Source organism: Vidua chalybeata, chromosome 25 (genome assembly GCF_026979565.1).
Source record: "Vidua chalybeata isolate OUT-0048 chromosome 25, bVidCha1 merged haplotype, whole genome shotgun sequence".
Classification (NCBI taxonomy): Eukaryota; Metazoa; Chordata; class Aves; order Passeriformes; family Viduidae; genus Vidua; species Vidua chalybeata.
Genome location: NC_071554.1, coordinates 6,638,085 through 6,660,195, shown reverse-complemented (window position 1 = coordinate 6,660,195; position 22,111 = coordinate 6,638,085). Strand labels below are relative to the sequence as shown.

Here is a 22,111-nt window from a genome sequence, read left to right as displayed (position 1 = left end):
GGCTGGCATTGTCAGCATGGGGGGTGTCCCTGAGTAGGGATTGAATGGCTGGTGCTGGCAGCTCTGGGTTATTTCTCAGCTTGAGCAGGTCCCTGAGGTGAGCCAAAGCAGCCGGGCCAGCCCTGTCCGCAGTGCGTCATCCCGGCTCTCCTGCAAGGGCCAGGGCTGCTCCTTCCTTTTCCTTTCCTTTCCTTCCCCTGGGCATCACCGTGTCACAGTCTGCTCTCCAGCACACTTGGCCTCTGATAAGCATGACCATAGCCCAAGAACAAGCAAATCCTCTGCAATCTGGCAGCTCCAAGACCAGCTGGAGAGGGTGATGCCAGGGGAGGGATTTCTTTCCCAAGAGTTGTTGGCGGCATCATGTCCATCCCAGCTGGCCAGGTCACAGCACTCGTAACAGAGCAGGTTATTTCACAAGCCTCTGCCTCAGCACAGCAGCGAGGTCATTTCCTGATTCCTCAGTGTCCCACAGGTCTGGAGATTGAAATTTCCCAGTGAAATTACTGTTTAATGCTCAGCTGTTTCAGGAGCAGGAGCTCTCCCCTCCCTTTTCACACATTGGACAAACCAGGGCTTGCGATAATCATTAGTGCTCCTTGAAAAGCTGCTGTATGTTCTTGGAACTAGTCATTTGAAAGCACTCAGATATTATGGGAGGGGAGAAAACATGTAATTTCCTTCCACTTTCCACCTCTTATGCCAGTCTATGAATGTCACTGTTATTACACACAAACCTGTTCTGTGCTGGGGAGAGAAAGGAGCTGGGGAGGTTTAGGAATAAAAAAACCTACAACCAGCCCTAAAAAAAAAAAAACCAAAACAAAACAGGCAGTCTGTAATTTGCTGGAAAATGGACCATTTTATGGATGTAACAGGAGTGTATAGCTGGCAGAGTGTGCTGTGGAGGTGGAGATGAGGCTGCAGGAGCCAGGTGTTGGGGTGGAGGGACCATCCTGTCTGTCCTGCTCCCCAGGGAGCTTTTGGGGCAGGGAGACCCCAGAGTCCCTCCCTCAGCTCGAGATGTCCATCCTTTCCTTACAGAGTTTCTTTGAAGGCTGGGATGCTTCAAAGAAGAAAGACAAGACCAAAGGGAGACAGGATCATGTGTCCACATGTGAGTGCCTTTAGCAAAGGCTTAGACACGCCAAACAGCTTCAGGATCCCGCATTGTACAGATTCCTGGGCCAGAGTGATTGCCCCCGGTGCCCAGGTGGGTGAGCAGGCACTGGTGATTCCTTGTCCCCTTTCCCCAGATGACCGTCACCGCGTGAAGCTGCACCCGCTGCTGGGTGACCCCAACTCTGACTACATCAACGCCAACTACATCGACGTAAGTGGGGACAGGGCCTGTGTCCTTGGGGCTCTGGGCTGCAATTCGAGCTCCCCGTGGCCTCTCAGGGTCTGTCCAGCAGCATTTGGAGGACTTTGGACAGCCCAGGGTGGGCTGGTCAGTGCATCCCTGGAACACATCATAAAGGACCTGCCTGATGTATTTGTGCTCATCAGCAGTTTCTGCTTGTTGCATCTCTCTCTACTCTGCTCTGTCCCTCCTTCTCATCCCCTCTCTGCTTTTCTATCCTCTTTCCCCTCACCTGCTCATGTGGCCGTGGATCTCCCTCTCCTTGGGTGGGGGATGCAGAGGTTGAGAGGACCAAGGGACCATCTGGGGCTCACACTGGAGTACCCCTCGATCCCGCTGGTGTGTGTGGATCTGGGCAGAGCCCATCCCTGGTGTCCTCTGAGGGCAGTGTCCCCAAGAGTGATGTCCTCTTTCACCTCCAGCGATGCTGAGACCAGAGCGGCTGCAGGAAGGCTCCAGCGTCTCCTGGAAGCAGCAGCAAATCCCACTTTTCTCTCCTGCCCAGAGGGTGCTGTCTGTCAGTGGTGGCCTGATCCCAGTGCCCAAGCAGTGTCCTTCAGCCTGTCCCTGTCCCCTGTGTCCTTTCTGCCCTGTCTCTCCATGGCCTGCTCCAGGGCAGGTGCTCTAACCCCTCTCTGCTCTGTGCCTCACTAATGTCTCTGATCTTTTTCTCTCAAACCTGTGTCCCAATGGGATCGTTAAGATTCGGATTAACCGAGAAGTAAGTAGACTCTTCCCCCTCTCCTCCCTTCTCTGCTCCCATCTCCTGCCAGGCCTCACCCTGGGCAGTGTGGTCTAAATACCATCAGGGAGAGGCAGGTGGGAAAATGTGTCCATAAACCTGGGAATGTCCAGAGAATGGGAAAGCAAGGTCTGTGTGGCACTGGGGCATGGAAGGCTGGGCCTGTGTGCTCTGAGAAGGAGTTGAATTTGACCCACAAAAATCCCCTGTGAAAAGACCCACAGGGGATGGAGAAGCCACTGTCACCTCCATGCGTGTGGTGTGGTTTAACTCTGCTGGACGCGCGGCCAGGGCGTGGGACACTGTTCACAGTCCCTCTGGCAGCAGCCTGGCTGGAATGTGCTCTTTGGCATGTCCTTGTTAAGGGCTGAGCAGCTGGGAAGAAGGAGGGCACTGGGGCTGTCTCAGCACCAGGTGGCTGCTGTGCAGTGGGGGGTCACTAATAGGGCTCTCCTGGCAGCGATGTGGTGGCAGCAGGAGCTGGAGTGGAGCTTGTGGATCCCTCAAGGTGCTGATAAAGGATTTTGCAGACCAGGGGTGTGGGTTGGGCATTACATGAGCCTCTTGTGGGATGCAGGAAATGCACCATCCCAGGACAGGGTCTACTGAGTATGGGATGGCTGCTGAACCCTCCTCCTCCTCCTGCAGTGGACTTGCAGGACCTGGCCAAGTGGCTCTGGGGAGTTTCTACCAGTTGGGTGACTGGGAAATGTCTAAGGGTCTGTGCCTCAGCTTGGGATTGATGTCTCTGCTTCCCTTGCAGGGCTACCACAGGTCCAACCACTTCATAGCCACACAAGGTGAGTCATGCCCTGCCCTCTCAGCCAGTGGCTCCTCAGCTCCTGTGTAGCAGCCAGGTTTTATTCCTGATGGGATTAAACCTTGCAGGAGCAGGAAAGGAGGGGAGGGGCCAGTGTGGAGCTACTCCCACCCCCCCTGCCTCCCCTTGGCACTGCACAGCCCCGGGGAAAAGGGCTCTGAGATGCTGTGGAGCGTCTCTGAGTTTGTGCCTCAGAAGCAGGAGGGGGGACATGGTGGCACTGAGCCACTGCCAGAGCTGGGTTCTGCTGGTGGTGCCCATCCATCCGTGGGGGCTTTTACTGTGTCCCACAGGGCCCAAGCAGGAGATGGTGTACGACTTCTGGCGCATGGTGTGGCAGGAGCACTGTTCCAGCATTGTGATGATCACCAAGCTGGTGGAGGTGGGCCGGGTAAGCATCCCTGTTCCCATGCCATGCCATGCCATGCCATGCCATCCCTGCTGGAAGCTGCTTCTGCAGAGCCAAGCCCTCATCCTGTGCTCTCCTTGCAGGTGAAATGCTCCAAGTACTGGCCGGATGACTCCGAGATGTACGGGGACATCAAGATCACGCTGGTGGAGTCAGAGACATTGGCTGAGTACGCTGTGCGCACCTTCGCCCTTGAGAGGGTACGGCCCTGCCTCGGGGACAGACCCCCCTCGGGCACCTGTCACACTCCACAGCTTGCCATTTATGAGTATCCTGTTTATTTAACCCAACACGGGGTCACCACTCGCTCCTTCCTTTTGCCTTTTCCCTGGCTCTGCACCCCGTGCCAGGCGAGCGGCTCAGTCCCACCTTCGTTTGGACAGTGAATGAGTGTTTAATTTTCGTGTGAGTGAAGGATGCATTCTCATCCTCTGGGCTGGAGGTGATGTAGCCATCACTCTGCAGTGTGGTAACTGGAGATGGAGCCAGTGCAATTTACCCCTTAATCTACAGGAATGTCAAATTACTGTCTGGTTATAGGGCAGGGAGACCTGAGGCTGCTGCCACCTCTTCCTTTTTCTCCTTGGTGGTTTTTAACCCTCTTGCAGCCAAGAGGAGTGAGCTGTGGGGCTGCCCAAGCATGTGACTGCTGTGTGGTCCATCTGCCTGGATGCTGAGCTGGCAAAACCATGGATTCCTGAGAAAATCAAGTGTTTGAGTGACCTCGCCCTCTCACCCTTCCCTTGCAGCGCGGTTACTCGGCCCGGCACGAGGTGAAGCAGTTCCACTTCATGTCGTGGCCCGAGCACGGTGTCCCCTACCACGCCACAGGGCTGCTGGCCTTCATCCGCAGGGTGAAGGCGTCCACGCCGCCCGACGCCGGCCCCGTCGTCATCCACTGCAGGTGGGAGCAGGGCACGTGGGACGGGTGGGGGTGGAGAGGACCTTAAAGCTCATCCCCTCAGCATGGGCCAGAACACCTTCCACTAGTCCAGGTTCCTCCAACTCCTGTCCAGCCTGGCCTTGACGTCCCTCTGCGATGGCATCTGTCTGGGAAATGTCACCTCTGGGCTGGTGGCAGCAGGGGTGAGGGGCTGGGGCTGCTCCAGGGGGACAAGCAGGGAGCAGCACTGTTTTGGGGCTGCCCAGCGTCTTACTGGTGACACAGCTCTGTCCCAGTGGGCAAAGGTGAAATGGCAATGGGCAGCTTGGCCACTGCTGATGGTCAGGACGTGGGGTCTGGCTGAAGGGAGAGGCAGGGGGACAGCAGGACAGCCCCGTTCCCAGGGTTACCCACAGGGCTGTCCCTGCAGGGCTCAGCCACGGATGCTGGAGCTGGGAGGACACGAGTGACACATCTGAGCAGCTTTGGTGGCTCTCCGTGCCCTGAGCAGGCATTCCCACATGATGGGCTAATGGCTTTTCCTCCACTGGGCGAACCAGGAGGAGCTGATGAGTGGGAGGGATTTTTTTATTTTTTATTTGATTTCTCCCTGTCAACTGCCTCATCAGCGTTCATTCACCAGCCAGTGTGATTAGTGCCCGTAGCCTGTAATCACTGATAATCACGACGAGTGATTCATCAGCCCCAGAAATTAGTATTTCACGGGAAAAGATTCTGTAGGAAAGGAACAAGGGGGTGGTTCTGTTCCTGACACATCATGGGGGGTGGGGGTCAGGGCACAGTTGGTCTTTGACTGTGAGTCCAGCCATGCCAGGGCCTGGGATGTCACCACTGCTGGGCTGGCTCTGGGTACCCTGCTGGGCTTAGCCTTGCCCTGAGGGTCTCCCCTGGTGCATCCAGACCTGCTCATGCCAGGGGAGCCTCCCTGCTCTCCCAGGCCTCAGGGCTGAGCCCTCCTTGGTGCTTTTGGGCTGGGATCCCAGGGGACTGTTGGCACTTAGATGGTTTAGTTGTCGGTTTTGTTGCAAAAACCGTGTGTTCTGCTGCCTTAAATTAAAAATGAACTTTAGACATGGGTGCCCAGCTGATCTTCACACACCCTTGGTGCTGCAGCAGGGGTGTTTGGGCAGGTTTAAGGCTAAAGCAGGCTCTGGAGGTGTGTGAGGTCCTGGCAGCCCTGCAGGGTTGCCTGGTACAGGGTCTGCATGTTGAGCCCTCGCCCACAGAGGCTTTGCTCAGTGCCCAGCAGCCTTTGGGGCTGTATGTGGATGCCAGCACAGACTGGGAACGCGTTTGCTGTTTCCCCCTCCATCCCCAGTGCTGGCACAGGGAGGACTGGCTGTTACATCGTCCTGGATGTGATGCTGGACATGGCCGAGTGCGAGGGCGTCGTGGACATCTACAACTGCGTGAAGACCCTCTGCTCACGGAGGATCAACATGATCCAGACGGAGGTGAGCGCCCGTCGGGGACAGCTGGAGACACGTGGGGCTGCTGTCACCAGCCGGCTCTGGAGGCTCAGCCCTGTCCCCTCTCCTCCCCAAAGGAGCAGTACATCTTCATCCACGATGCCATCCTGGAGGCCTGTCTGTGTGGGGAGACCAGCATCCCTGCCAGCGAGTTCAAGCCCACCTACAAGGAGATGGTGAGGATAGAGCCGCAGAGCAACTCCTCACAGCTGCGGGAGGAGTTCCAGGTGAGCCTGCCAAAACCTCTGCAAGTCCCCCTTGTCCTCACCCTCCCGGTGCCCACCCCTGCTGGGACTAGGCAGGGCTTTGAGGGGGGCCCGTGTACCCGCAGACCCTGAACTCGGTGACCCCACACCTGGATGTGGAGGAGTGCAGCATCGCGCTCCTGCCCCGCAACCGGGAGCGCAACCGCAGCATGGACGTCCTGCCGCCCGACCGGTGCCTCCCCTTCCTTATCTCCGTGGATGGAGACAGCAACAACTACATCAACGCGGCCTTAACTGATGTGAGTGTTCCCTGGGGAGGGAAGGGGCTGCTGCCTGTGGGCTCGGGCGACTTTTCGTGGCAAAACTTTGCTGGGTTTGGGTTTATGGCCTTGTTTTGCACATGGCAGGAAGGCTCATGGCAGCTGTGTGCAGGGGAGGGAAGGGTTGGGACTGGTGTAACGGGGTCCTGCACCCCTTCTTTTGTGTAGTAGCACCCTGCAAGAGCTTTTCTCCTGCTCTCACGAGCCAGGCACTGAGAGACTTCGGGATTTTGCAGTGACAGTGGAGCCAGGGGAGGGAGAGGAAGCTTTTGGGGAGGTTGGTAGCATTAAGCCCCCCATGTGCTACCAGCCCCCTTGTGATCCTCCTGCCCCTCCTGATGCAACTCGGGGGGCTCTGAACTGCTTCCAGAGCCACCATGCCTCCCCCTGATGCAGTCAAAAAGGACCCTGTGGTGACAAAGTTATCTCCTAGTGGCTGATGATCACAAAGCAGAGCAGAGAATGCTGCAGGCTCCAAGCCCACACTGAGGGATGGGGGTCATTCATCACCAGCCCCACTTCCCTTTCCTTGAAATGCTTTGCATGGGCAGCACAGAGACGCCCCACACCTCAGGCATATTCCCCAGACCCTCCTGGTCCCAGCTGAGCGCTGGCACCAGGCTGAGCCTTATGTTTTCCACGATCTGCTGGATCTCTGTGCAGATCCCATCCCCCTGATTCCTGCTCCCACAGCAAAAGCAGTTTGTAAAGCAGAGTGAGCTGCTGATGGTGGGGAGTGGCTCTCGTAGTGCTGCAGTGGGATGGGAGTTTTGTTTCCAGCTTGCTTGTTGTTTGCATATCCATTTTATCTTTATGCATCACTGAGCCTCCCTTAATCTCTGCTAAAGGGTCAGTGAATGAAATATTTTTTATAGACAGACAAAGCCCTTTGGATGAAATTCTTGCTGAAGGGATAAAACTGTTTCCCTCTTTGGGTAAAAAAAAAAAAAATAGTCTCATTCTCTTTAAGTGCCAAAGTGGTTTGCTCAGTCAGTCTGTCCATCTGTTGGATCAGCTTGGCCTGTGCCACCCGTCAGTGGTGCTGGTGCCAGCGGAGCTGTGCCCTGCTCCACACCCTGCTGTCACTTACACCTGTGCCAAGAGGAGGGTGCCAAGGCAAGCCTGGGCAGCACACAGTGAAATCTCTTTCCCCCTGCTGCTCTCATGCCCCTCCTTGAAGGTGGAAAGCTCTCGCTGAGTGCTGGGGTCTCGCTGCTGCCCATGGACAGGACCACGGGAATGGTTCAATAAAGTAATTTCTGTGAGCTCAATCAGGAGCTTCTGCTGCAGGCAGAGGACCCCCATTAGCACAGAGCTGTGCTGATTCTGTGTCTGAAGAGGCTTGAGCCAAACTGTGTTAATTTAAGTGTGCCTGATGCAGTGTTGAGCTCAGCTGTCTCCTGCCAAGCCAGCAGCAGGATTGACCAAGGGGCTGTACAAACCAGAGATACAATAATTTCCTTCCCTCCCACTTCCTTCTTGAAATCTCTAGGATCTTTTGGGGGGGAGGGGGTCTCTCCTCCCTACAAAACAAAAAAAAAAAAAATTGAGTGCAGGTCAGTGGTTGTCTCTGCTGCTCTCAGTGCCTGGTGGTGGGGTGCTGTGGCCGGGGGTGATGCTGTGGGTGATACTTCCAGTCAGGGCCAGGGTGCAGAGCTGGGGTTTGGGGTCTTCTGGGAGCCACGGCTTCTGCTTGTTCTTTGCTCAAAGATGGCATCTTTTCCCTAATTATTTATGCAAAATACTCTTACCTGTGAGAGCAAAATGTGGGTGTTTTCATCCTGACCAAGGGCAGGGATCACTTGGATCTCCCCATCAGCAGGGCATGGGAGGAGCTGAGGCTGTGCCAGGGAGACCAGCTCTGCTCAGGCATGGAGAAGAGGGTTTTGGTCCCACTCATCTGGTTGCACTGATTCTTTGGGGTGTGACAACAGTGGCTCCCGTGTCACCACTGTGTCCTTACTGGTGCTTGTCTTTCTGCAGAGCTACACCAGGAGCGCTGCCTTCATCGTCACCCTGCACCCGCTGCAGAACACCACCACCGACTTCTGGCGGCTGGTGTACGACTACGGCTGCACCTCCATAGTCATGCTCAACCAGCTCAACCAGTCCAACTCCGCCTGGGTGAGTGCTGCTGCCCGGGACTGGGCTGGCCCACGGGTGGCTTTATGGCTCCATCCCTGGGAGTGCCTTTGTCCTGCTCTGTCCCCATCGCCCTGACAGTGCTGCAGTCCCTTGCCTTGCTCACTCAGCAATTTCTCCTCTGCAAGGGGACACGGGCCCCTCAGGATTTGTCCCCTGTAAGCACAGGGCTGGCCACTTGGAGCCAAAGAGGTGTTGAGCAGCAGCCCAGCCTGGGTGCATGGCGTTGGTGTTGCGCTGTCATAGTGCTGGCACTGGTGTTGGTGTGGCATTGGTGTTCCATTGGGGGTTGCAGTGGTGTTGCACTGGCCTTGTGTTGGTGTTGACGTTGCCTTGGCTTTCAGTTGGCGTTGGCATTAAATTGGCATTGGCATTCCATCGGTGTTGACGTTGCTCCAACAGGTCCGTGTTCCCTGAGCTGGAGGCAGCTCCGCAGGTGGGGTCTCACCTGAGCAGGGCAGAGGGACAGAATCCCTTCCCTTCCCTCTGCCACTTTTCCTCATTACTCAGCCCTGCCTCTCTCTCACCATCTGCTCTTCAGGGGTGTCTGGGTTACAGTATTTAGCTGGATCATAAATGTTTACTGGTATAAGACCAACAGGTAATAAATCAACCTTTCCAGCAGGCTTCTCCGAAAGGTGACTTTGAGGGTACAGCCCTCACTTGAACTACACCTTGCCAAGGGAAGTTTTAATATCCAAATTATAGTTCTGAGTCTGGAAGGCTCAGAGATCTCAGAGATTTATAGCCCCTATTAATAACCAATTATTCCTGAGACACGTTTGCCTTGCAGTTGGGCCCAGGCCGTGGCTGACCTGCATTGCTAAATGCCCTGTGAAAGTGTGGTGACAAACATCATATATTTTGTGTCGGTGCTGGTTTCCCAGCTGTCACACTGTGAAAACAATCTCACCCATGCTGCAGGGACTGAACCATCCATCAGTGCCATGACGGACACAGGGAGGGGGAGTTGCTCCCCAGAGATGCAGGCTGGGATTGCTTTGGCTTGGGTGGGATGTCCTGGCCATGGGACGAGGAGCACTGACATCCCACGTTGCTGTCACTGCTGGTGGCAGAGTGGCTCCTAAAGCCAACAGGGCTTGAGAGCCGAGTGGGAGCAGCCCAGCCCTGCTCTGCTGTTGTGCAGGATCAGATCTGTGCTGGAACTGAGGCACAGCCCATCCTGCAACAGCATGGATGTTCCTCCTGGAACAGCAGGGTCCATCCCTGGCAGTGTCAGCTGTTGTGTCCGTGCAGCGCGAGGGGGCTGGGTGGGTGCTGGGGGTGGACCTGACCTTTCATCTCTGATCCCTCAATAAGCTGGGACATCCTCCAGCCATTCATGTTCTGAATGAGAAACGGCATTGTGGTCCAGCACCCCACTCTGGGGCCACCATGTCACCCTGGGGCCACCCCGTGCCAGCAGCCCCCCGGGGTCCAGCACCAGCCGCTTCCTTCATGGGTGTCTCCTGATGCCCTTCCCCGTGTCCCAGCCCACACTTCCAGTCTCAGTGAGCTGTACTTCTCTCCACAGCCCTGCCTGCAGTACTGGCCCGAGCCGGGGCTGCAGCACTACGGCCCCATGGAGGTGGAATACATCTCGGGAGTGGCGGATGAGGACATCGTGTCCCGGCTCTTCCGAGTCCAGAACGTCACACGGGTGAGCTGCTTGATATGAATCACAGAATCCCAGGATGGTTTGGGCTGGAAGGGAACTTCAAAACCATGTTGTTCCTACCATGGACAGGGACATGTCCACTATCCCACGTTGCTGCAAGCCCTGTCCAGTTGGGCCTTGGACAGTTCCAGGGATGCAGGGGCAGCCACAGCTTCTCTGGGCAGACTGTGCCAGGGCTTGACAATTCTCTTGATGGTGAAATTTTCCCCTAATACCCCATCTAAACTGCCATGATGCAGCCTGAGGCTGTTTTCTCTTTTTTAATCACTTGTTGCCTCTGAGAAGAGACTGATCCCACCTGGCCTTCAACATTTCAGGGAGTTGTTGAGATCAGTAGGATCCTTCCTGACTGCTGGGGTCTCCAGCCTAACTCAGCTCCTGCAGAGGAGACAGACCCAGCTCTCCTCCTGCCAAAGAGGAACTTGTAAAATTGCCATTGCTCCATACAGCCTTTCTGGAGTTCACAGTTCCTTGAAAGGTGTTAGAAAACTGCCTGAAGACCTTTCTCCTCCTGCCTGAAGCTCCATCTCTGCCCTGCCACACACATAGCACAGGATGGACACTCCCCATGTGGGCACGGCAGCTCCCCTGGCATCAGCAGAGCCCTTTCCCTGCAGGATGAGAAGATCCACACAGATTTTTACCCTTTGTCGGTGTTGCATGGCTGGTTAAGCTTGCCTTGAAAGAAGAGAAATGCAGGGCAGCAGGGAAAGGATGTGGTGATGCAGAGCTGTATGCAGAAAGAAGCAGCTGGTTTACCTACAAATGCCAGCTGGGAGGAGGTGGCATCCCTGAGTTCTTTAAAGTCCTGATGGTTGCCAAGAGGCTGAGGCCAGTGCCCCAGTGAAGGTCACTGGGCAGATGGGAATTAGGGAGCTTGGAAGGGAACGTTTGGCTTGGCTGATGGCCCAGCTGGGAAGGTGCTTTGGCGCCGTGGCCGGGGCCAGAGGAGATAAATCCTGATTATCTGAACTGTTAACACAAAAAGGGTTTTGGTTCACGCTCCCCGAGGGAGCATCTGGCATTTCCTGGGTGTCAGCACAAAATCCTACACCAAATATGCTCAGCTCTCAGGTGGTAGAATATACTCTGGGCTAAATTAAAATGCAGCGTGATGGAAATCTCTGGATTGACGAGGAGATTCCTCCAGGGAGCAGATTGCTGGAGCAGGGCTGGGAAATGCATGGAGCCACTTTGTGCCAAGCCTTGCTGGAATGGAGATGGGCATTGGGGGTGTCACAAGTGCTCCAGAGCTTTCACCTCACTTCAAAGCAGATCCCAAAACTTTCCTTCCCAGGCTGTCAAAGGAGTTTTCTTCTGGTTTAACTCCATTTATTTGTTTCCCCTTCCTCCTCTGCCTTCCTGGCTTCCAACTGGAAGCAAAAACTGGAGCCTAAGGTGGTCAGCCCACCACAGGCACATCACCAGCTCACATCAGAGCTCCCAAAAAGGTTCAGGAAAGCTCCCAAAACGGTTCAGGAAAGCCCCCATTTGAAATGTGCAGGTTAGAGTGGGCACCAAATGCCTCCAGCTCTCAGTCCCCAGGAATACCAACTCCCCCACAGGAACACCTGGTCTGCTGGGTGGAGAAAGTCTGGTGCTCATCCCACTCAGCAGGCACCTGAAACTGGGAGGATGGAGCCCTGCAGAGCTGAGTGTCCCCCACCTGTGCCTGACCCCCCATCTGGCTCTGACCCCCCTTTCTCCTCCACGTGCTCCCCACACATGAGCTGCGAGCCCCAGGTTGTGTCTGGGGGGGTGACTGTGGTCCCATCCCGTCCCAAACTCGGGATGCTCCGAGTGCTCCTGAGCAGGAGTCTCCCATCTGCCCAGCTGAAGGCCGCTGGGCTCTGTGGATGTAATCCTCCTCCCGGATCCAGCTAACCAGATTAGGTTTCCAAACTAACCAGATTACCAGGTATTAAGCTCCTGCCTCTGTGGCAGCCTCTCGGCAGCCTCCAGGTTTGCAGCGAGCACGACAGAACCACATCCCTTGGATCTTGGGCATGAAAAGAGGAAGGTGTGATGGAGGAGCCTCGGGGAGGCTCCAAAGAGGTTTGGGGGATACAGAGAGAGCCCAAGGTGCTGTGAGGTTGGATAAACCATGTCAGTGGAGTTCTCCTGGGTGGGATGGGGTGGTGGAATGAGTGTGAGCTGGAGGCCAGGGCTGAACCGTCCACGTTAAAGCTGCAGGAAAGGGTTTTCCTCTCTGCCTCTACTGTCCATGTGTGGCAAACCCCTCCTTCCCTCCATCAAACCTCTCCTGCCCTCTGTCAGATCTCCAGTGGAGGCAAATGAGGGCAGCCCACGGGTTCCAGCTGATGAGTTTTGCTTTTCCAGTTGCAGGAGGGGCACCTGATGGTCCGGCATTTCCAGTACCTGCGCTGGTCAGCCTATCGAGACACCCCAGACTCCAAGAAGTCCTTCCTGCACCTCCTGGCCCAGGTGGAGAGGTGGCAGAAGGAAAGTGGTGATGGCAGGACTGTGGTGCACTGCTTGTGAGTGTCAGCTAGGGAGGAGCAGGCTCTGCTGGGGGAGAGTTGCCTCCAGATTCCATGTCCACAGCACTGCCTGGAGATCCTCACAAAGCCCTCACTGGGGTGACTTTGTCCCCACATGGGTCTACCTCTGCCACAACATGAGTTTGGGTCACCTCCTCTGTGAGATGGATGCTCAGCAGGGGTGACAGCAACCTGCCCTTTGTGCTGGCAGAGGTCCCAGCCCTGTCCCAACATGCCGTGTGTGTAACAGGCTCCGAAGGGACGTGGCAGGAGCTCCCGCCACTTGCTGCTTATTGTGGGGGGTGACAGAGAATCATGGAGTGATGGGGCTGGGAAGGCACCTTAAAGCTCATCTTGTTGCAGTTGGAGGGACACCTCAGGTTGCTGCAAGCCCTGTCCATCCCTGTCCTCCCAGTGGGATTGGCTCATGAACACCGTGTGTGTTCCCCTCGGATGGGACCCAGCACATTCACAGATGGGGAGAGACAGCAGGCGAGCCTTTAATCAAAAACTAATTGCAGCCTTGTCCATCTTTGTTAGCTGAAGGATAATTTGAGAATATGCTTTATAAAGCTCTGGCATCATGTTCTCTCTTCCTCTCCCTTGTTCCCATTGCTGTCAGGCTTCAGGTATGGTGGTGTGGGAACAGGGGTTCAGCCCAGAATTTGGGGAGGTTTCCAGTGCCCCATGTGGGTTGTGGGGTGGTTCCTCCAGGCAGCAGCACCACCGTGTCACCAGCCCAGGGTCACAGCTCCCCCAAGGTCACAAGGAGTTGATCCATGGCAGGGCTGGGACCTGAGCCCAGATGTCCAAGATCCAGCCTTGGTAATCCAAAAGGGCGTTTTTCTGCTCTTGTGAGGGTTGGAGGGCAGGATCATTGCCTTGCCACCCCGTGGGGCAGGTTCAGGTCCCCTGGTACAGGTACAAGCCCCTGCTCTGGGACATCCCCTGGGATGCAGGGTTGGATAGAGAAAGGGAGACTTGGAGGGAGCAGGAGGGTGCTCTGATGCCACCTTGCCACCCCTGACATGTGCGTTTGTCCCACCAGGAATGGAGGTGGCCGGAGCGGCACCTTCTGTGCCTCCACCATGATCCTGGAGATGATCAAGTGTCACAACATGGCAGATGTTTTCTTTGCTGCCAAGACCCTCCGCAACTACAAACCAAATATGGTGGAGACCTTGGTAAGCACCAGACCCTCCCTGTCCACCCTGGCTTCCGGTCCTGGCATGGAGGAGAGGTGCCGGGGATGCTCACCTCCCAAAACACTGCCTTTTCCACCCAAATCCTGATCAGCATCATGGGCATCCTCACGCCAGCACTGTGCTGGGCTGGGCTCACCTTCATCCTGCTGTGCCAGCACAGCCTTGGAGTCAGTGCTGGGATTGTTGGAAATCCTCCCCAGGAGTTGTAAGGCAGTCACATTAACCCACAGGATGCAACTGAGGTTCTTTAGAAGGTTTGTGGCGTTGGGAGCAGCACTGGTGTGGAGTCAGATAAATTCCTGTTGGAAATATAAAAGGGAATGAGCAGCACTTGGAGTGAAATGAATAGGTGCACAAGGTGCTGGGAGCAGTAATGGGGTGATGTGTCCCGAGGAGGAGGCTGGAGCTGGCAGCAGGTCAGGGCAAAAAGCCCCTGCCCTCGTTCAGGCCGCTGATGATGGGACAGGGGAGGGAGCAGGCACTTGTCTGTCCCCGTGGTGGAGGGATCCAGGTGCCTCATGATGTTTTAAAAACAAGTCAGCTGGAAGTGTTTACCCTGTTTAGATTATAAAATCCCTAAGTTGCAAAATGAAATGGTTTTGAGGAGGGGATGTGATTTGCATTAGGAATTAAAAGCAGAGGAGAAGGAGAGGGAGGGGAGAGGGGAGCAGGGGGAGGGATGCAGATAATGGAAAGATGATGTGACAAGCATGAAGCCACCAGACCCATTGGGCTAAATTGCAAGGGTATTAAAAAAAGGTAACATTTCCCATCAGGACACAAGCCTCCTCCCGCCTCAAATGAACCTGAACTGGCTATTCTGGGAATCTCAATCTCCCAGAGTCACCGGGGGGCCGGATCCATGCCTGGTGTAAGGAGCTCAGCCCAGCAGAGAGCACTTCCTGCTGCCTGCGCCTCTTCCCCCTCTGTTTGCCCCGGGGGTTATTTTTATATGATGATAAATGGAAACAATCTCTTTCCTTAATCCAAAAAGCATTATGTGCTTTTAATCTGGGCTGCCGCAGCCTCCTCGCTTTGAAGTCCTTCTCCCCCTCTGCCTGCTCCCACCTGGGAGCCCGTGGCCGCCCACCCGTGTGGGATAACAGGATTTTCGTGCCAGTGCTCAGGCTCCAGTCCCCATCCTGCAGCCAGGATCTGGGGAGATGAGCTCTCCCCTCTCCCTCCCTGCTGTCACACCCAGAGCGCTCCCACCTGATGGCCCAGTGCCTGTAGCAGCACCAAAATCCTGATTTGTTTGGGGTTTTGCTCTCCTGGGATGGGCACTGCCAGGGCTGGAGCTCTCCCGAGGATTTTGTGCTGTGAGCTGTACGAGGGTGGGGGAGCACGGGAACAGGTCATAGAAAGGAGGACAGGGCTGGATGAGTCTGCCCTCACAAGCCCCAGTTCAGGGATTTTTGCTACAAAATCAGGAGTCAGCCCTTCTGGGCTTTGCCTTTGCGCAGCTGACGGGGAGTGAAGGGTGGGAGGATGCTGACACCATCCCTGGATGTCGTATGAAAAGATGGGAGAGGATGCCTGGTCCTGCTGGGCAAGAGAATTAGTGATAAAGGAATGTCCTGGCAGCCAGGGCAGGGCATCTCTATCCGCTCCAACCACGGATATTTGCCTGGGTGCTGTTCCTTTTCCAGCCTCTGCTGAACTCAGAAACAAAAACTCCTTGATTTCCTGCCTAAGGTTTTATTGTGGACCCCTCTGACCCCATTGTTCCTGCGTCTCTTCCACCATTTGATTGACACATGTCAGTCACTGCGGTGATGAAGCTGCTGAGCCCCCAGTGCTGGTTGTACCTGGGGTGGTGAATAAAGGTTTTTTCACAATAAGGGGATGTTGCAGTCCTGGTCCCTCCCTTGGGCAGGTGAAGATGCTACGTGTCCCCAAAATGCTGGATTTCAGTGCGTGTGGAGCTGTTGGATGTGGGGCACCACGCCCCTGCCCCAGCAGCGGGTGTCGTTTGCCAAGAGGAGTTTTTCCTGGCTGTGGCTTCAGCAGAACTGCCAGGGGGCCCAGCAGGCTGACAGGTGCTTCCTTAGGGCTGTTCACAGGTGTTTTTCCACATAACTCTGGGAAACAGTTCCCCCAGGAGATTGACAGCCTCTCCTCTCTCTCCGAACAGGAGCAGTACCATTTCTGCTACGACATAGCACTGGAATACCTGGAGTCCCTGGAGACCAGATAGCACCTGGCCATGAGAGGGGCAGCAAGGGCTTGTGCAGGGGCCGTGCCAGCCGCGCTTCCCAGCTGGGCGCTGCGTCCCTGCTCGGGGTGGGGAGGGAAACAGCAAAGGACGCACCAGGAAACGTCGGATCCAGAAAACGAAAGGACATGGAGATGTGTTGGCCACTCTCCTTCTTCATCCTCCGCTCTCCATCTTTCCTCCCTGCCCTGGGCGTGTCTGAGTGGGTGAATCCCACAGCTCATCCGGTTCCTTGGAGTCACAGCCTGGGGTTGGTGTGTGTGGGATGCGGCCCTGCGGTGCTGCTGGGTTTCTGGAGCTGCTGGAGAGGAGGCCAGGGAGGGGAGGAAGAGGAGGCCAGAAGGAGCTGAGGCTGTTTCCCATCAGAGAAGGATGGACACTGGGAGATGTTGCTCTGTGTGCGGAATTGAAGCTGCTCCTCGACGAGCCCGGAGGCTGCCGGAGGTTTTCCCTCGGTGGGACTCGCTCTGAGCTGGAGCACAGATCCCCCAGGAGCTCCTGAGTTTCTGCCTGTTGGCACCATGAGTTTGATCCTGTTTTGGTTCTGTGAGTCCGACCCTCTGTGTATCCAGCCCTGGCCAGACAGGGATGAGGGATGGGGTCACTGGCCATGCAATGTCCCTCTGCAGGGACTGACCTGGACCCTCCACCCTTGCAGAGGGTTGGAGGGGATGGTTCCTCAGCATCTCCACACCTTCCTCTCCAGCTGTAGCAGTGAATTCCTCCTGATGTCCCACAGGCACTGGCCCATGGGTCTGGTTTTAATCCTTCCCTTGTGCGTCACTGCATTTGAAGCAAAATCCTCAAAATTCGTCTCCATCCCAAATACTTCCTGGATGTCACCCCTGGGCAGTTACCCATTGATGCTCTTGGCTTTTGCTGGGCCTGCTGGGGCAGGAGGGTCGATTTTGGGGTGGTGTTGGGTTGGGCTGAGCTGTGCCAAAGCTGTGGCCGTGTGTTGGGGCTGGGCAGGGGGAGGGCCCCACACTCCTGTGCCATCGGGGCTGGTGGCTGAAGGTGCCTGATGCTTTTTAGCTCCATCCTGCTGCAGGTGGGTGTGAAATGGCACTTTTTCCATCTGATGTTGTGGTAATTACAGGGATTCTGCTCTCAGCCTGGTTGCAATAAAATAAATGGCCTTGGGAAGGTGCATCCAGAGGGATCCAGGTCTGGGAACGGAGGGGAGGTTGGTTCTGTCCTGAGGGCCAGGCAGAACCCTTCACCATCACTTTTGGGGGAGATGGAGCAGAGCAGATGAGAAACTCTTCTCCAGATGCTGGGGGTTGCATGTGGGCAGCCCTGTTCTTCATCCATCTGCCATCCTTCATCCCCCATCCGTGTTCCCCCATCGTCCAGCCACGCCTCCCCAGGGCAGGGGCAGCTTCCCCCCCCTGCCTGCCTGGGGCTGCCAGTCCACTGCCAGGGAATTCTCCCCAGGGAATCACGGAGGCTGCACAGCTGAAAGAGCTGGAGGAGCAAACCCAGGAGCTGCTTCCATGCACCTTCCAAGGGTGAAAGAGAGCAGGAAGAGCCATCCCTGCCCTCTGTGCCCTTGGACAATGTGCCACCACTGTGGTGATGGGCATTTCAGCACCACCCCAGACCCTTGGTTCCACCACCTCCTCCCTGAGGAATTCACAGTGTGACAAAAACTTATTCCAAGGGCTATATGACATCATTCCTTCCTTCTTCCCATCCCTGCTGTCTCATGTGCTGTGTGCCCATTCTGTTTTGTCACCAGAAGGTCTTTTTTACCCCCAAATGGCCCAGTAACACCAGTACCTGGTAAAACCAGTACCTGGCTACCCCAGAACTCACACTGGGATGAATTAGTGTCCTTTTCCCAGTCCCCATCTCTCCATAGACCTGCCTGTGCTGTCCTAGGGAAGGTGCTGTATGCTGGGTGCAGAAATTGTGTGGTTTTGTATAAAACAGCTGAGCTGAGCCTCTGACACCCCTGGGAATGGGGTGGGATGCTCTGGGGGCTGTCCAGCCCTGGGAGCTGGAGGGCTGCTGCTGCCTGGGCCACTCACATCCTCCCCGTGCTCCAGAGGGAGGGAGCATCCCACAGGGCTCTGCAGGTAAAGTATTGCCAGAAAGAGGAAAAGGAGGGGAGTTGAAACCCCAGTTCGTCCTACAGAGACTGGAGGAGTTGTATATATGTTTTAAAATCAAGATTTTTTCCTTTTTATTTTGATACCTCCTTGCTGGGTGTCTCTGGGTTTTTAGGGCATCTCTGGTGAAGGGCAGATTTTGAAATCCAAGTGCTATAAAACCCAACCCATCTCCAACTCCTACTGCCATGCTCCTCTGACACGAGGCAAGGACATCCTGTACATAGGAATATATATAGAAATCTATATATAAAAATATAAATACTGTTCTTAAGATGGATAATGTTTATTGGTATTACAGATTGGAGTGGTGCTTTTTTTTTTAATAAAAAAAAAACAAAAAAAAAAAAAAAAGGAAAAAATAAAAACCCAAGAAAAACACCAAATTGGAACAATTTTGTCTATATGCAGTCAGAGTGATCCTAAAAGCTGGCAGCATCCCAGAGCTGGTGCCAGAGGAGCTTGGGACCATGAGGCAGCTCCACCATGGAGCAGGATGGAGCAGTGGGACCGAGGGAGGGACATGCCTGATGTGGATTGTACCACACATCCAGCTGTTGTTAATGGTTTTAAATTTTTTTTTTTTGTTATTATATTATTATTTTTGGCTTTCTTTTAAGAAAATCGGTTGCATAAATAAATGTTCCAAATTTGTGATGGCCTCTGGAGTTCTTTCCTGGCTCTGAGCTGGGAGCTGTGATGTGGGGAGCCCTGAGGTGCAGAAAAAGCCTCTCTCAGCCCTATCTTTAAAGGGTATTTTTGGGAATAGATTTGCAGGGCCAGGTTCTTACAAAGCCCTCGTGGCACAGAGGAGATGGGGCTGCCTTGTGCCTCCAGAGCTTTGCTCTTGGTGCCCTCCTGGAGATCTCGGACTGGGCAGGGCTTACCAGGCCCTGGCTGCCCACGGCTTCTGATGGAAGAGGTGGTGTGGAGGAGAAAGCACCAGGGCATTTCCCAGCTGGAAAATGAAATCCTGTTGTAAGAAGAGCCTTCAGGAAAAGTTCCTGCATTGTCTTCAGTGATTTATTTATTATGAAGCAGCCTTCAGTTAAATGTGTTGTGATATGAAACACTTCCAGTAACACTTGAGTCTTAATTTAATGGAGACCAAGGAAAAAAATCTAATTGACTTGTCAGGATTGTTTTTCATCTTTAATTAAGGCTCGTGAAGGACGCATTAATTACACTTTACTGATAAATAATAAAAATAGGGCTCATGCAAATTAAAACCAACTCCTGTCCTTGGGAAGGGCTCTGGGTGTGCGGGTTCAGCCCTGGCAGGGCTGTCCCTGGGGCTGAGCTGTGTCCCCAGGGCTGTCCCTGGGGCTGAGCTGTGTCCCCAGGGCTGTCCCTGGGGCTGAGCTGTGTCCCCAGGGCTGTGGGCTCAGACTGGTCTGAAGAGAGAGACAGCAGCTGTTCTCAGCAGAAACAGAATTCTGGCTGGCTAAGGTAAAAAAGGGAGAAGCTCTGTGGGGACAAGGGTGGTGGCCACTGGGCTTGGTGCTTCTCAGAGGCCCTGGGGGCTCAGAGGTGTGGGTGGCACCAGTGTCCTTCCTTACTTCATTCCTGCAACTTCTGGAAGAGGCATGGACAGCCCAGAGAGCCAATAGGGCTTCAGCCAGGACAGGAACAGAAGTTCAGGTGCTCATCCTGTGGAGATGTCCTTGTGTCCCACCTCGGATTCATCAGCGTGTCCTGGTGAGTAACCTGATGGGATGGGATGGGATGGGATGGATGGGATGGGATGGGATGGGATGGGATGGGATGGGATGGGATACAAACCCTCTTTCCCTGTTTTGCAGAGCCAGGAGAGCTTGGCATGGGCATGGCTTGAGGCACTCAGGTCCTGCTGCTGCTCTGCCAGGCCTGGACAGATCAGAGCTGTTTAAAGGAAGCAATTTGCATGTCAATAACCAATCCAAATACGTGTCCAGTGCCCAACTCTTGGCTCTTGGGAATTGCTTGCCAGCTCAACGCCTCTTTTGTGCTGTTATCTGCAGCACACACGCCTGGTAAAGCTGGTAATAATTTCCCTAAGCCAATGTCATGGTATTGTTGGAGGTGACCTGGATATTCTCATTCCATCCCCAGGCTCGTTCCCTAACCCTGGCTGACAGCACTGGAAGTGTTGGGGAGTTCAGCTCCAGCCTGGGGCAGCTGCTACAGAGGTGGCAGGGGGGGGGCCCTGTCCCACCCCTCTCCACCTGCCCAGAGGGGCTGGTGTTCCCAGTGGGTGCTCAGCTTTGTTCCCACCGTGGCCATCCTGCCCCTGGAGAGCCCACAGCCCCAAAACCTCTGCAGGACCTGGGGAGTGTTGTCAGATCTCACCAGGTAAGGAGAGCCATGGCCGAGGTTGTCAAAGGAATGCTGGGCAGGGATTCCTCTTCCTCTCTTCCTTCAGGAGAAACCAGACCCTTCCCAGGGTGGGGCTCCCACTTGGAGCCCCCATCCCCATCCCTCCCAGCAGCTCATGGCATTTCAACCCTCTGAAGTTCGGGCTTGTTCCTTTTGATGCGGCATTTTGGAAGCTGCCTCGGGCCAAGGGGCCGGGCAGAGGCGGGGCTGAGGGAGGCTGTGTCAAACCCTCCTGATTAACCCTGGCAGATTAATTCATTAAAACAAAACCAAATTCAATTAATTCAGCGGCCCGTTTATCACCTGGCACGTCCCTGCAAGGCCAAGAGCTGCTGTGGCTCAGGCTGGGCTCATCCTCATCCCTCTCTGATCGCTGCCCACGCCTGCCTGCGGGGCTGGAACGGGACAAACCCATCCCGCTCCCGGCCCCGGGGCTGGGCCACGAGCCCATCCCTCCTGGCTGGGTTTGATTTTCGGGCACAAGTGTGGGGTGACCCTGTTCCCATGGACAGCCCGGGGCTCTCAGTCCACGGTGGGCACAGGGGGCAGAGGCTGAAGAGCCCCATCCAGGGATGTGCCCACCTCCCCAGGCCATGAGCTGGTGGCACAGACACTGCGAGCTCCAGAGACTTCCCACCTCTCCAGTGCTCCAGGTCCTGTAGGAGAATTTGTTTAAGCAGCCTTAACTGGGCTCTAATCTCCATGCTGCTCATGTCACCTCTGAATGTTCCATCCAAAGGCTCAATGGGAAGAATTTGTATTTTGAAATAAATATTTCCTCACGGTGTGCAAAATATCTAATCATGTATTTATCCTTAAGTACTTCCAAAAGTCAACATAATTATTCCAGTCCCATTAAGTTCAATTTGCAGTAAATTATGCATTTAGCTTTAAGTTGAGGTTGTTGGTTAGAGTCAAGATAAAGCTCTTGCTATTTATAAAGCAGTATTTCAGCACAGATACAAAACACAAATGCTTGGACAAGAAAATCCTGCTCCGGAAGTTTGGGGAGAATTTCAAATAGGGAGGTTAACAAAAATATCTGTAGAGCGTCTAATCACAGATATGTGAGCACACTCAGTCAACTAAAATGAACTCCCAAACAGCTCCTGGCAAAACAATTTTCCTCTGGCTAAAAAATTTGATTTTTTTTTTTTCAGGACATGTTTTGGAAAAACAACTTAATCATTTAAATTTCCTCTTAAGTGTCACATCTTTGAGGTTCACAGGACAGGGAAGGTGTTCCCAGTGGAGGAGGTGGAACAGCTTTCACCTGTGATTTACCTGTGGTCTCAGGTGTCTCTGCAGATAACAGCAGCAGGGAATTGTCTCCCTGTTCCTGAGCAGCCCGGGGCCCTTGGGATCCGTAGGGATCTCTGGCAGGGGCTCAGTCAGCCCTTCCACGTTACAGCTCTGCACCCAGGTCTGCACGTGCCAGACCCTCTGCATTTCAGCGTCAGTGGCCAAGTGACAATTTTTTTACAGTCCCAGGAGGTGCAGAGAGTGATGGGAGGACTTTCAGTCCCAGAGGATCTGTGTTGCTGGAGCCAGTGGACTGAGACAGGCCCCTTGGAGTTTCTTGGTGTCTCTGACCCGCTGGTGGGCTGAAGGATGTTCCTTCAGGTAAGGCAAGAGTGGAGTCTGCCAGCGGTTCGTTGTGCACGCTCG

The 22,111-nt window shown here is 54.7% G+C and overlaps 1 protein-coding gene across 6 annotated transcripts in view; it reads left to right on the top strand.

Annotated features, from left to right (window-relative positions):
• PTPRU (protein tyrosine phosphatase receptor type U) overlaps positions 1 to 18,742 on the top strand; it is a 56,672-nt gene extending 37,930 nt beyond the window's left edge. For 2 of the 6 annotated variants that reach the window (XM_053964461.1, XM_053964459.1), the window contains 15 exons: positions 1,045 to 1,117; positions 1,257 to 1,333; positions 2,067 to 2,084; positions 2,869 to 2,905; positions 3,219 to 3,316; positions 3,418 to 3,534; positions 4,084 to 4,238; positions 5,557 to 5,692; positions 5,785 to 5,934; positions 6,039 to 6,212; positions 8,217 to 8,357; positions 9,910 to 10,035; positions 12,394 to 12,551; positions 13,603 to 13,738; positions 15,894 to 18,742. In XM_053964461.1, coding sequence (XP_053820436.1) covers positions 1,045 to 1,117; positions 1,257 to 1,333; positions 2,067 to 2,084; positions 2,869 to 2,905; positions 3,219 to 3,316; positions 3,418 to 3,534; positions 4,084 to 4,238; positions 5,557 to 5,692; positions 5,785 to 5,934; positions 6,039 to 6,212; positions 8,217 to 8,357; positions 9,910 to 10,035; positions 12,394 to 12,551; positions 13,603 to 13,738; positions 15,894 to 15,956 — 1,659 coding nt within the window. In that variant the 3' untranslated portion in view covers positions 15,957 to 18,742. Of the gene's footprint in view, positions 1 to 1,044; positions 1,118 to 1,256; positions 1,334 to 2,066; positions 2,085 to 2,868; positions 2,906 to 3,218; positions 3,317 to 3,417; positions 3,535 to 4,083; positions 4,239 to 5,556; positions 5,693 to 5,784; positions 5,935 to 6,038; positions 6,213 to 8,216; positions 8,358 to 9,909; positions 10,036 to 12,393; positions 12,552 to 12,917; positions 13,047 to 13,602; positions 13,739 to 13,850; positions 14,391 to 15,893 lie in introns of those variants that run through there. The other 4 variants (XM_053964458.1, XM_053964457.1, XM_053964462.1 and 1 more) reach the window with 2 other exon arrangements.
• Positions 18,743 to 22,111: the final 3,369 nt, after the last annotated feature.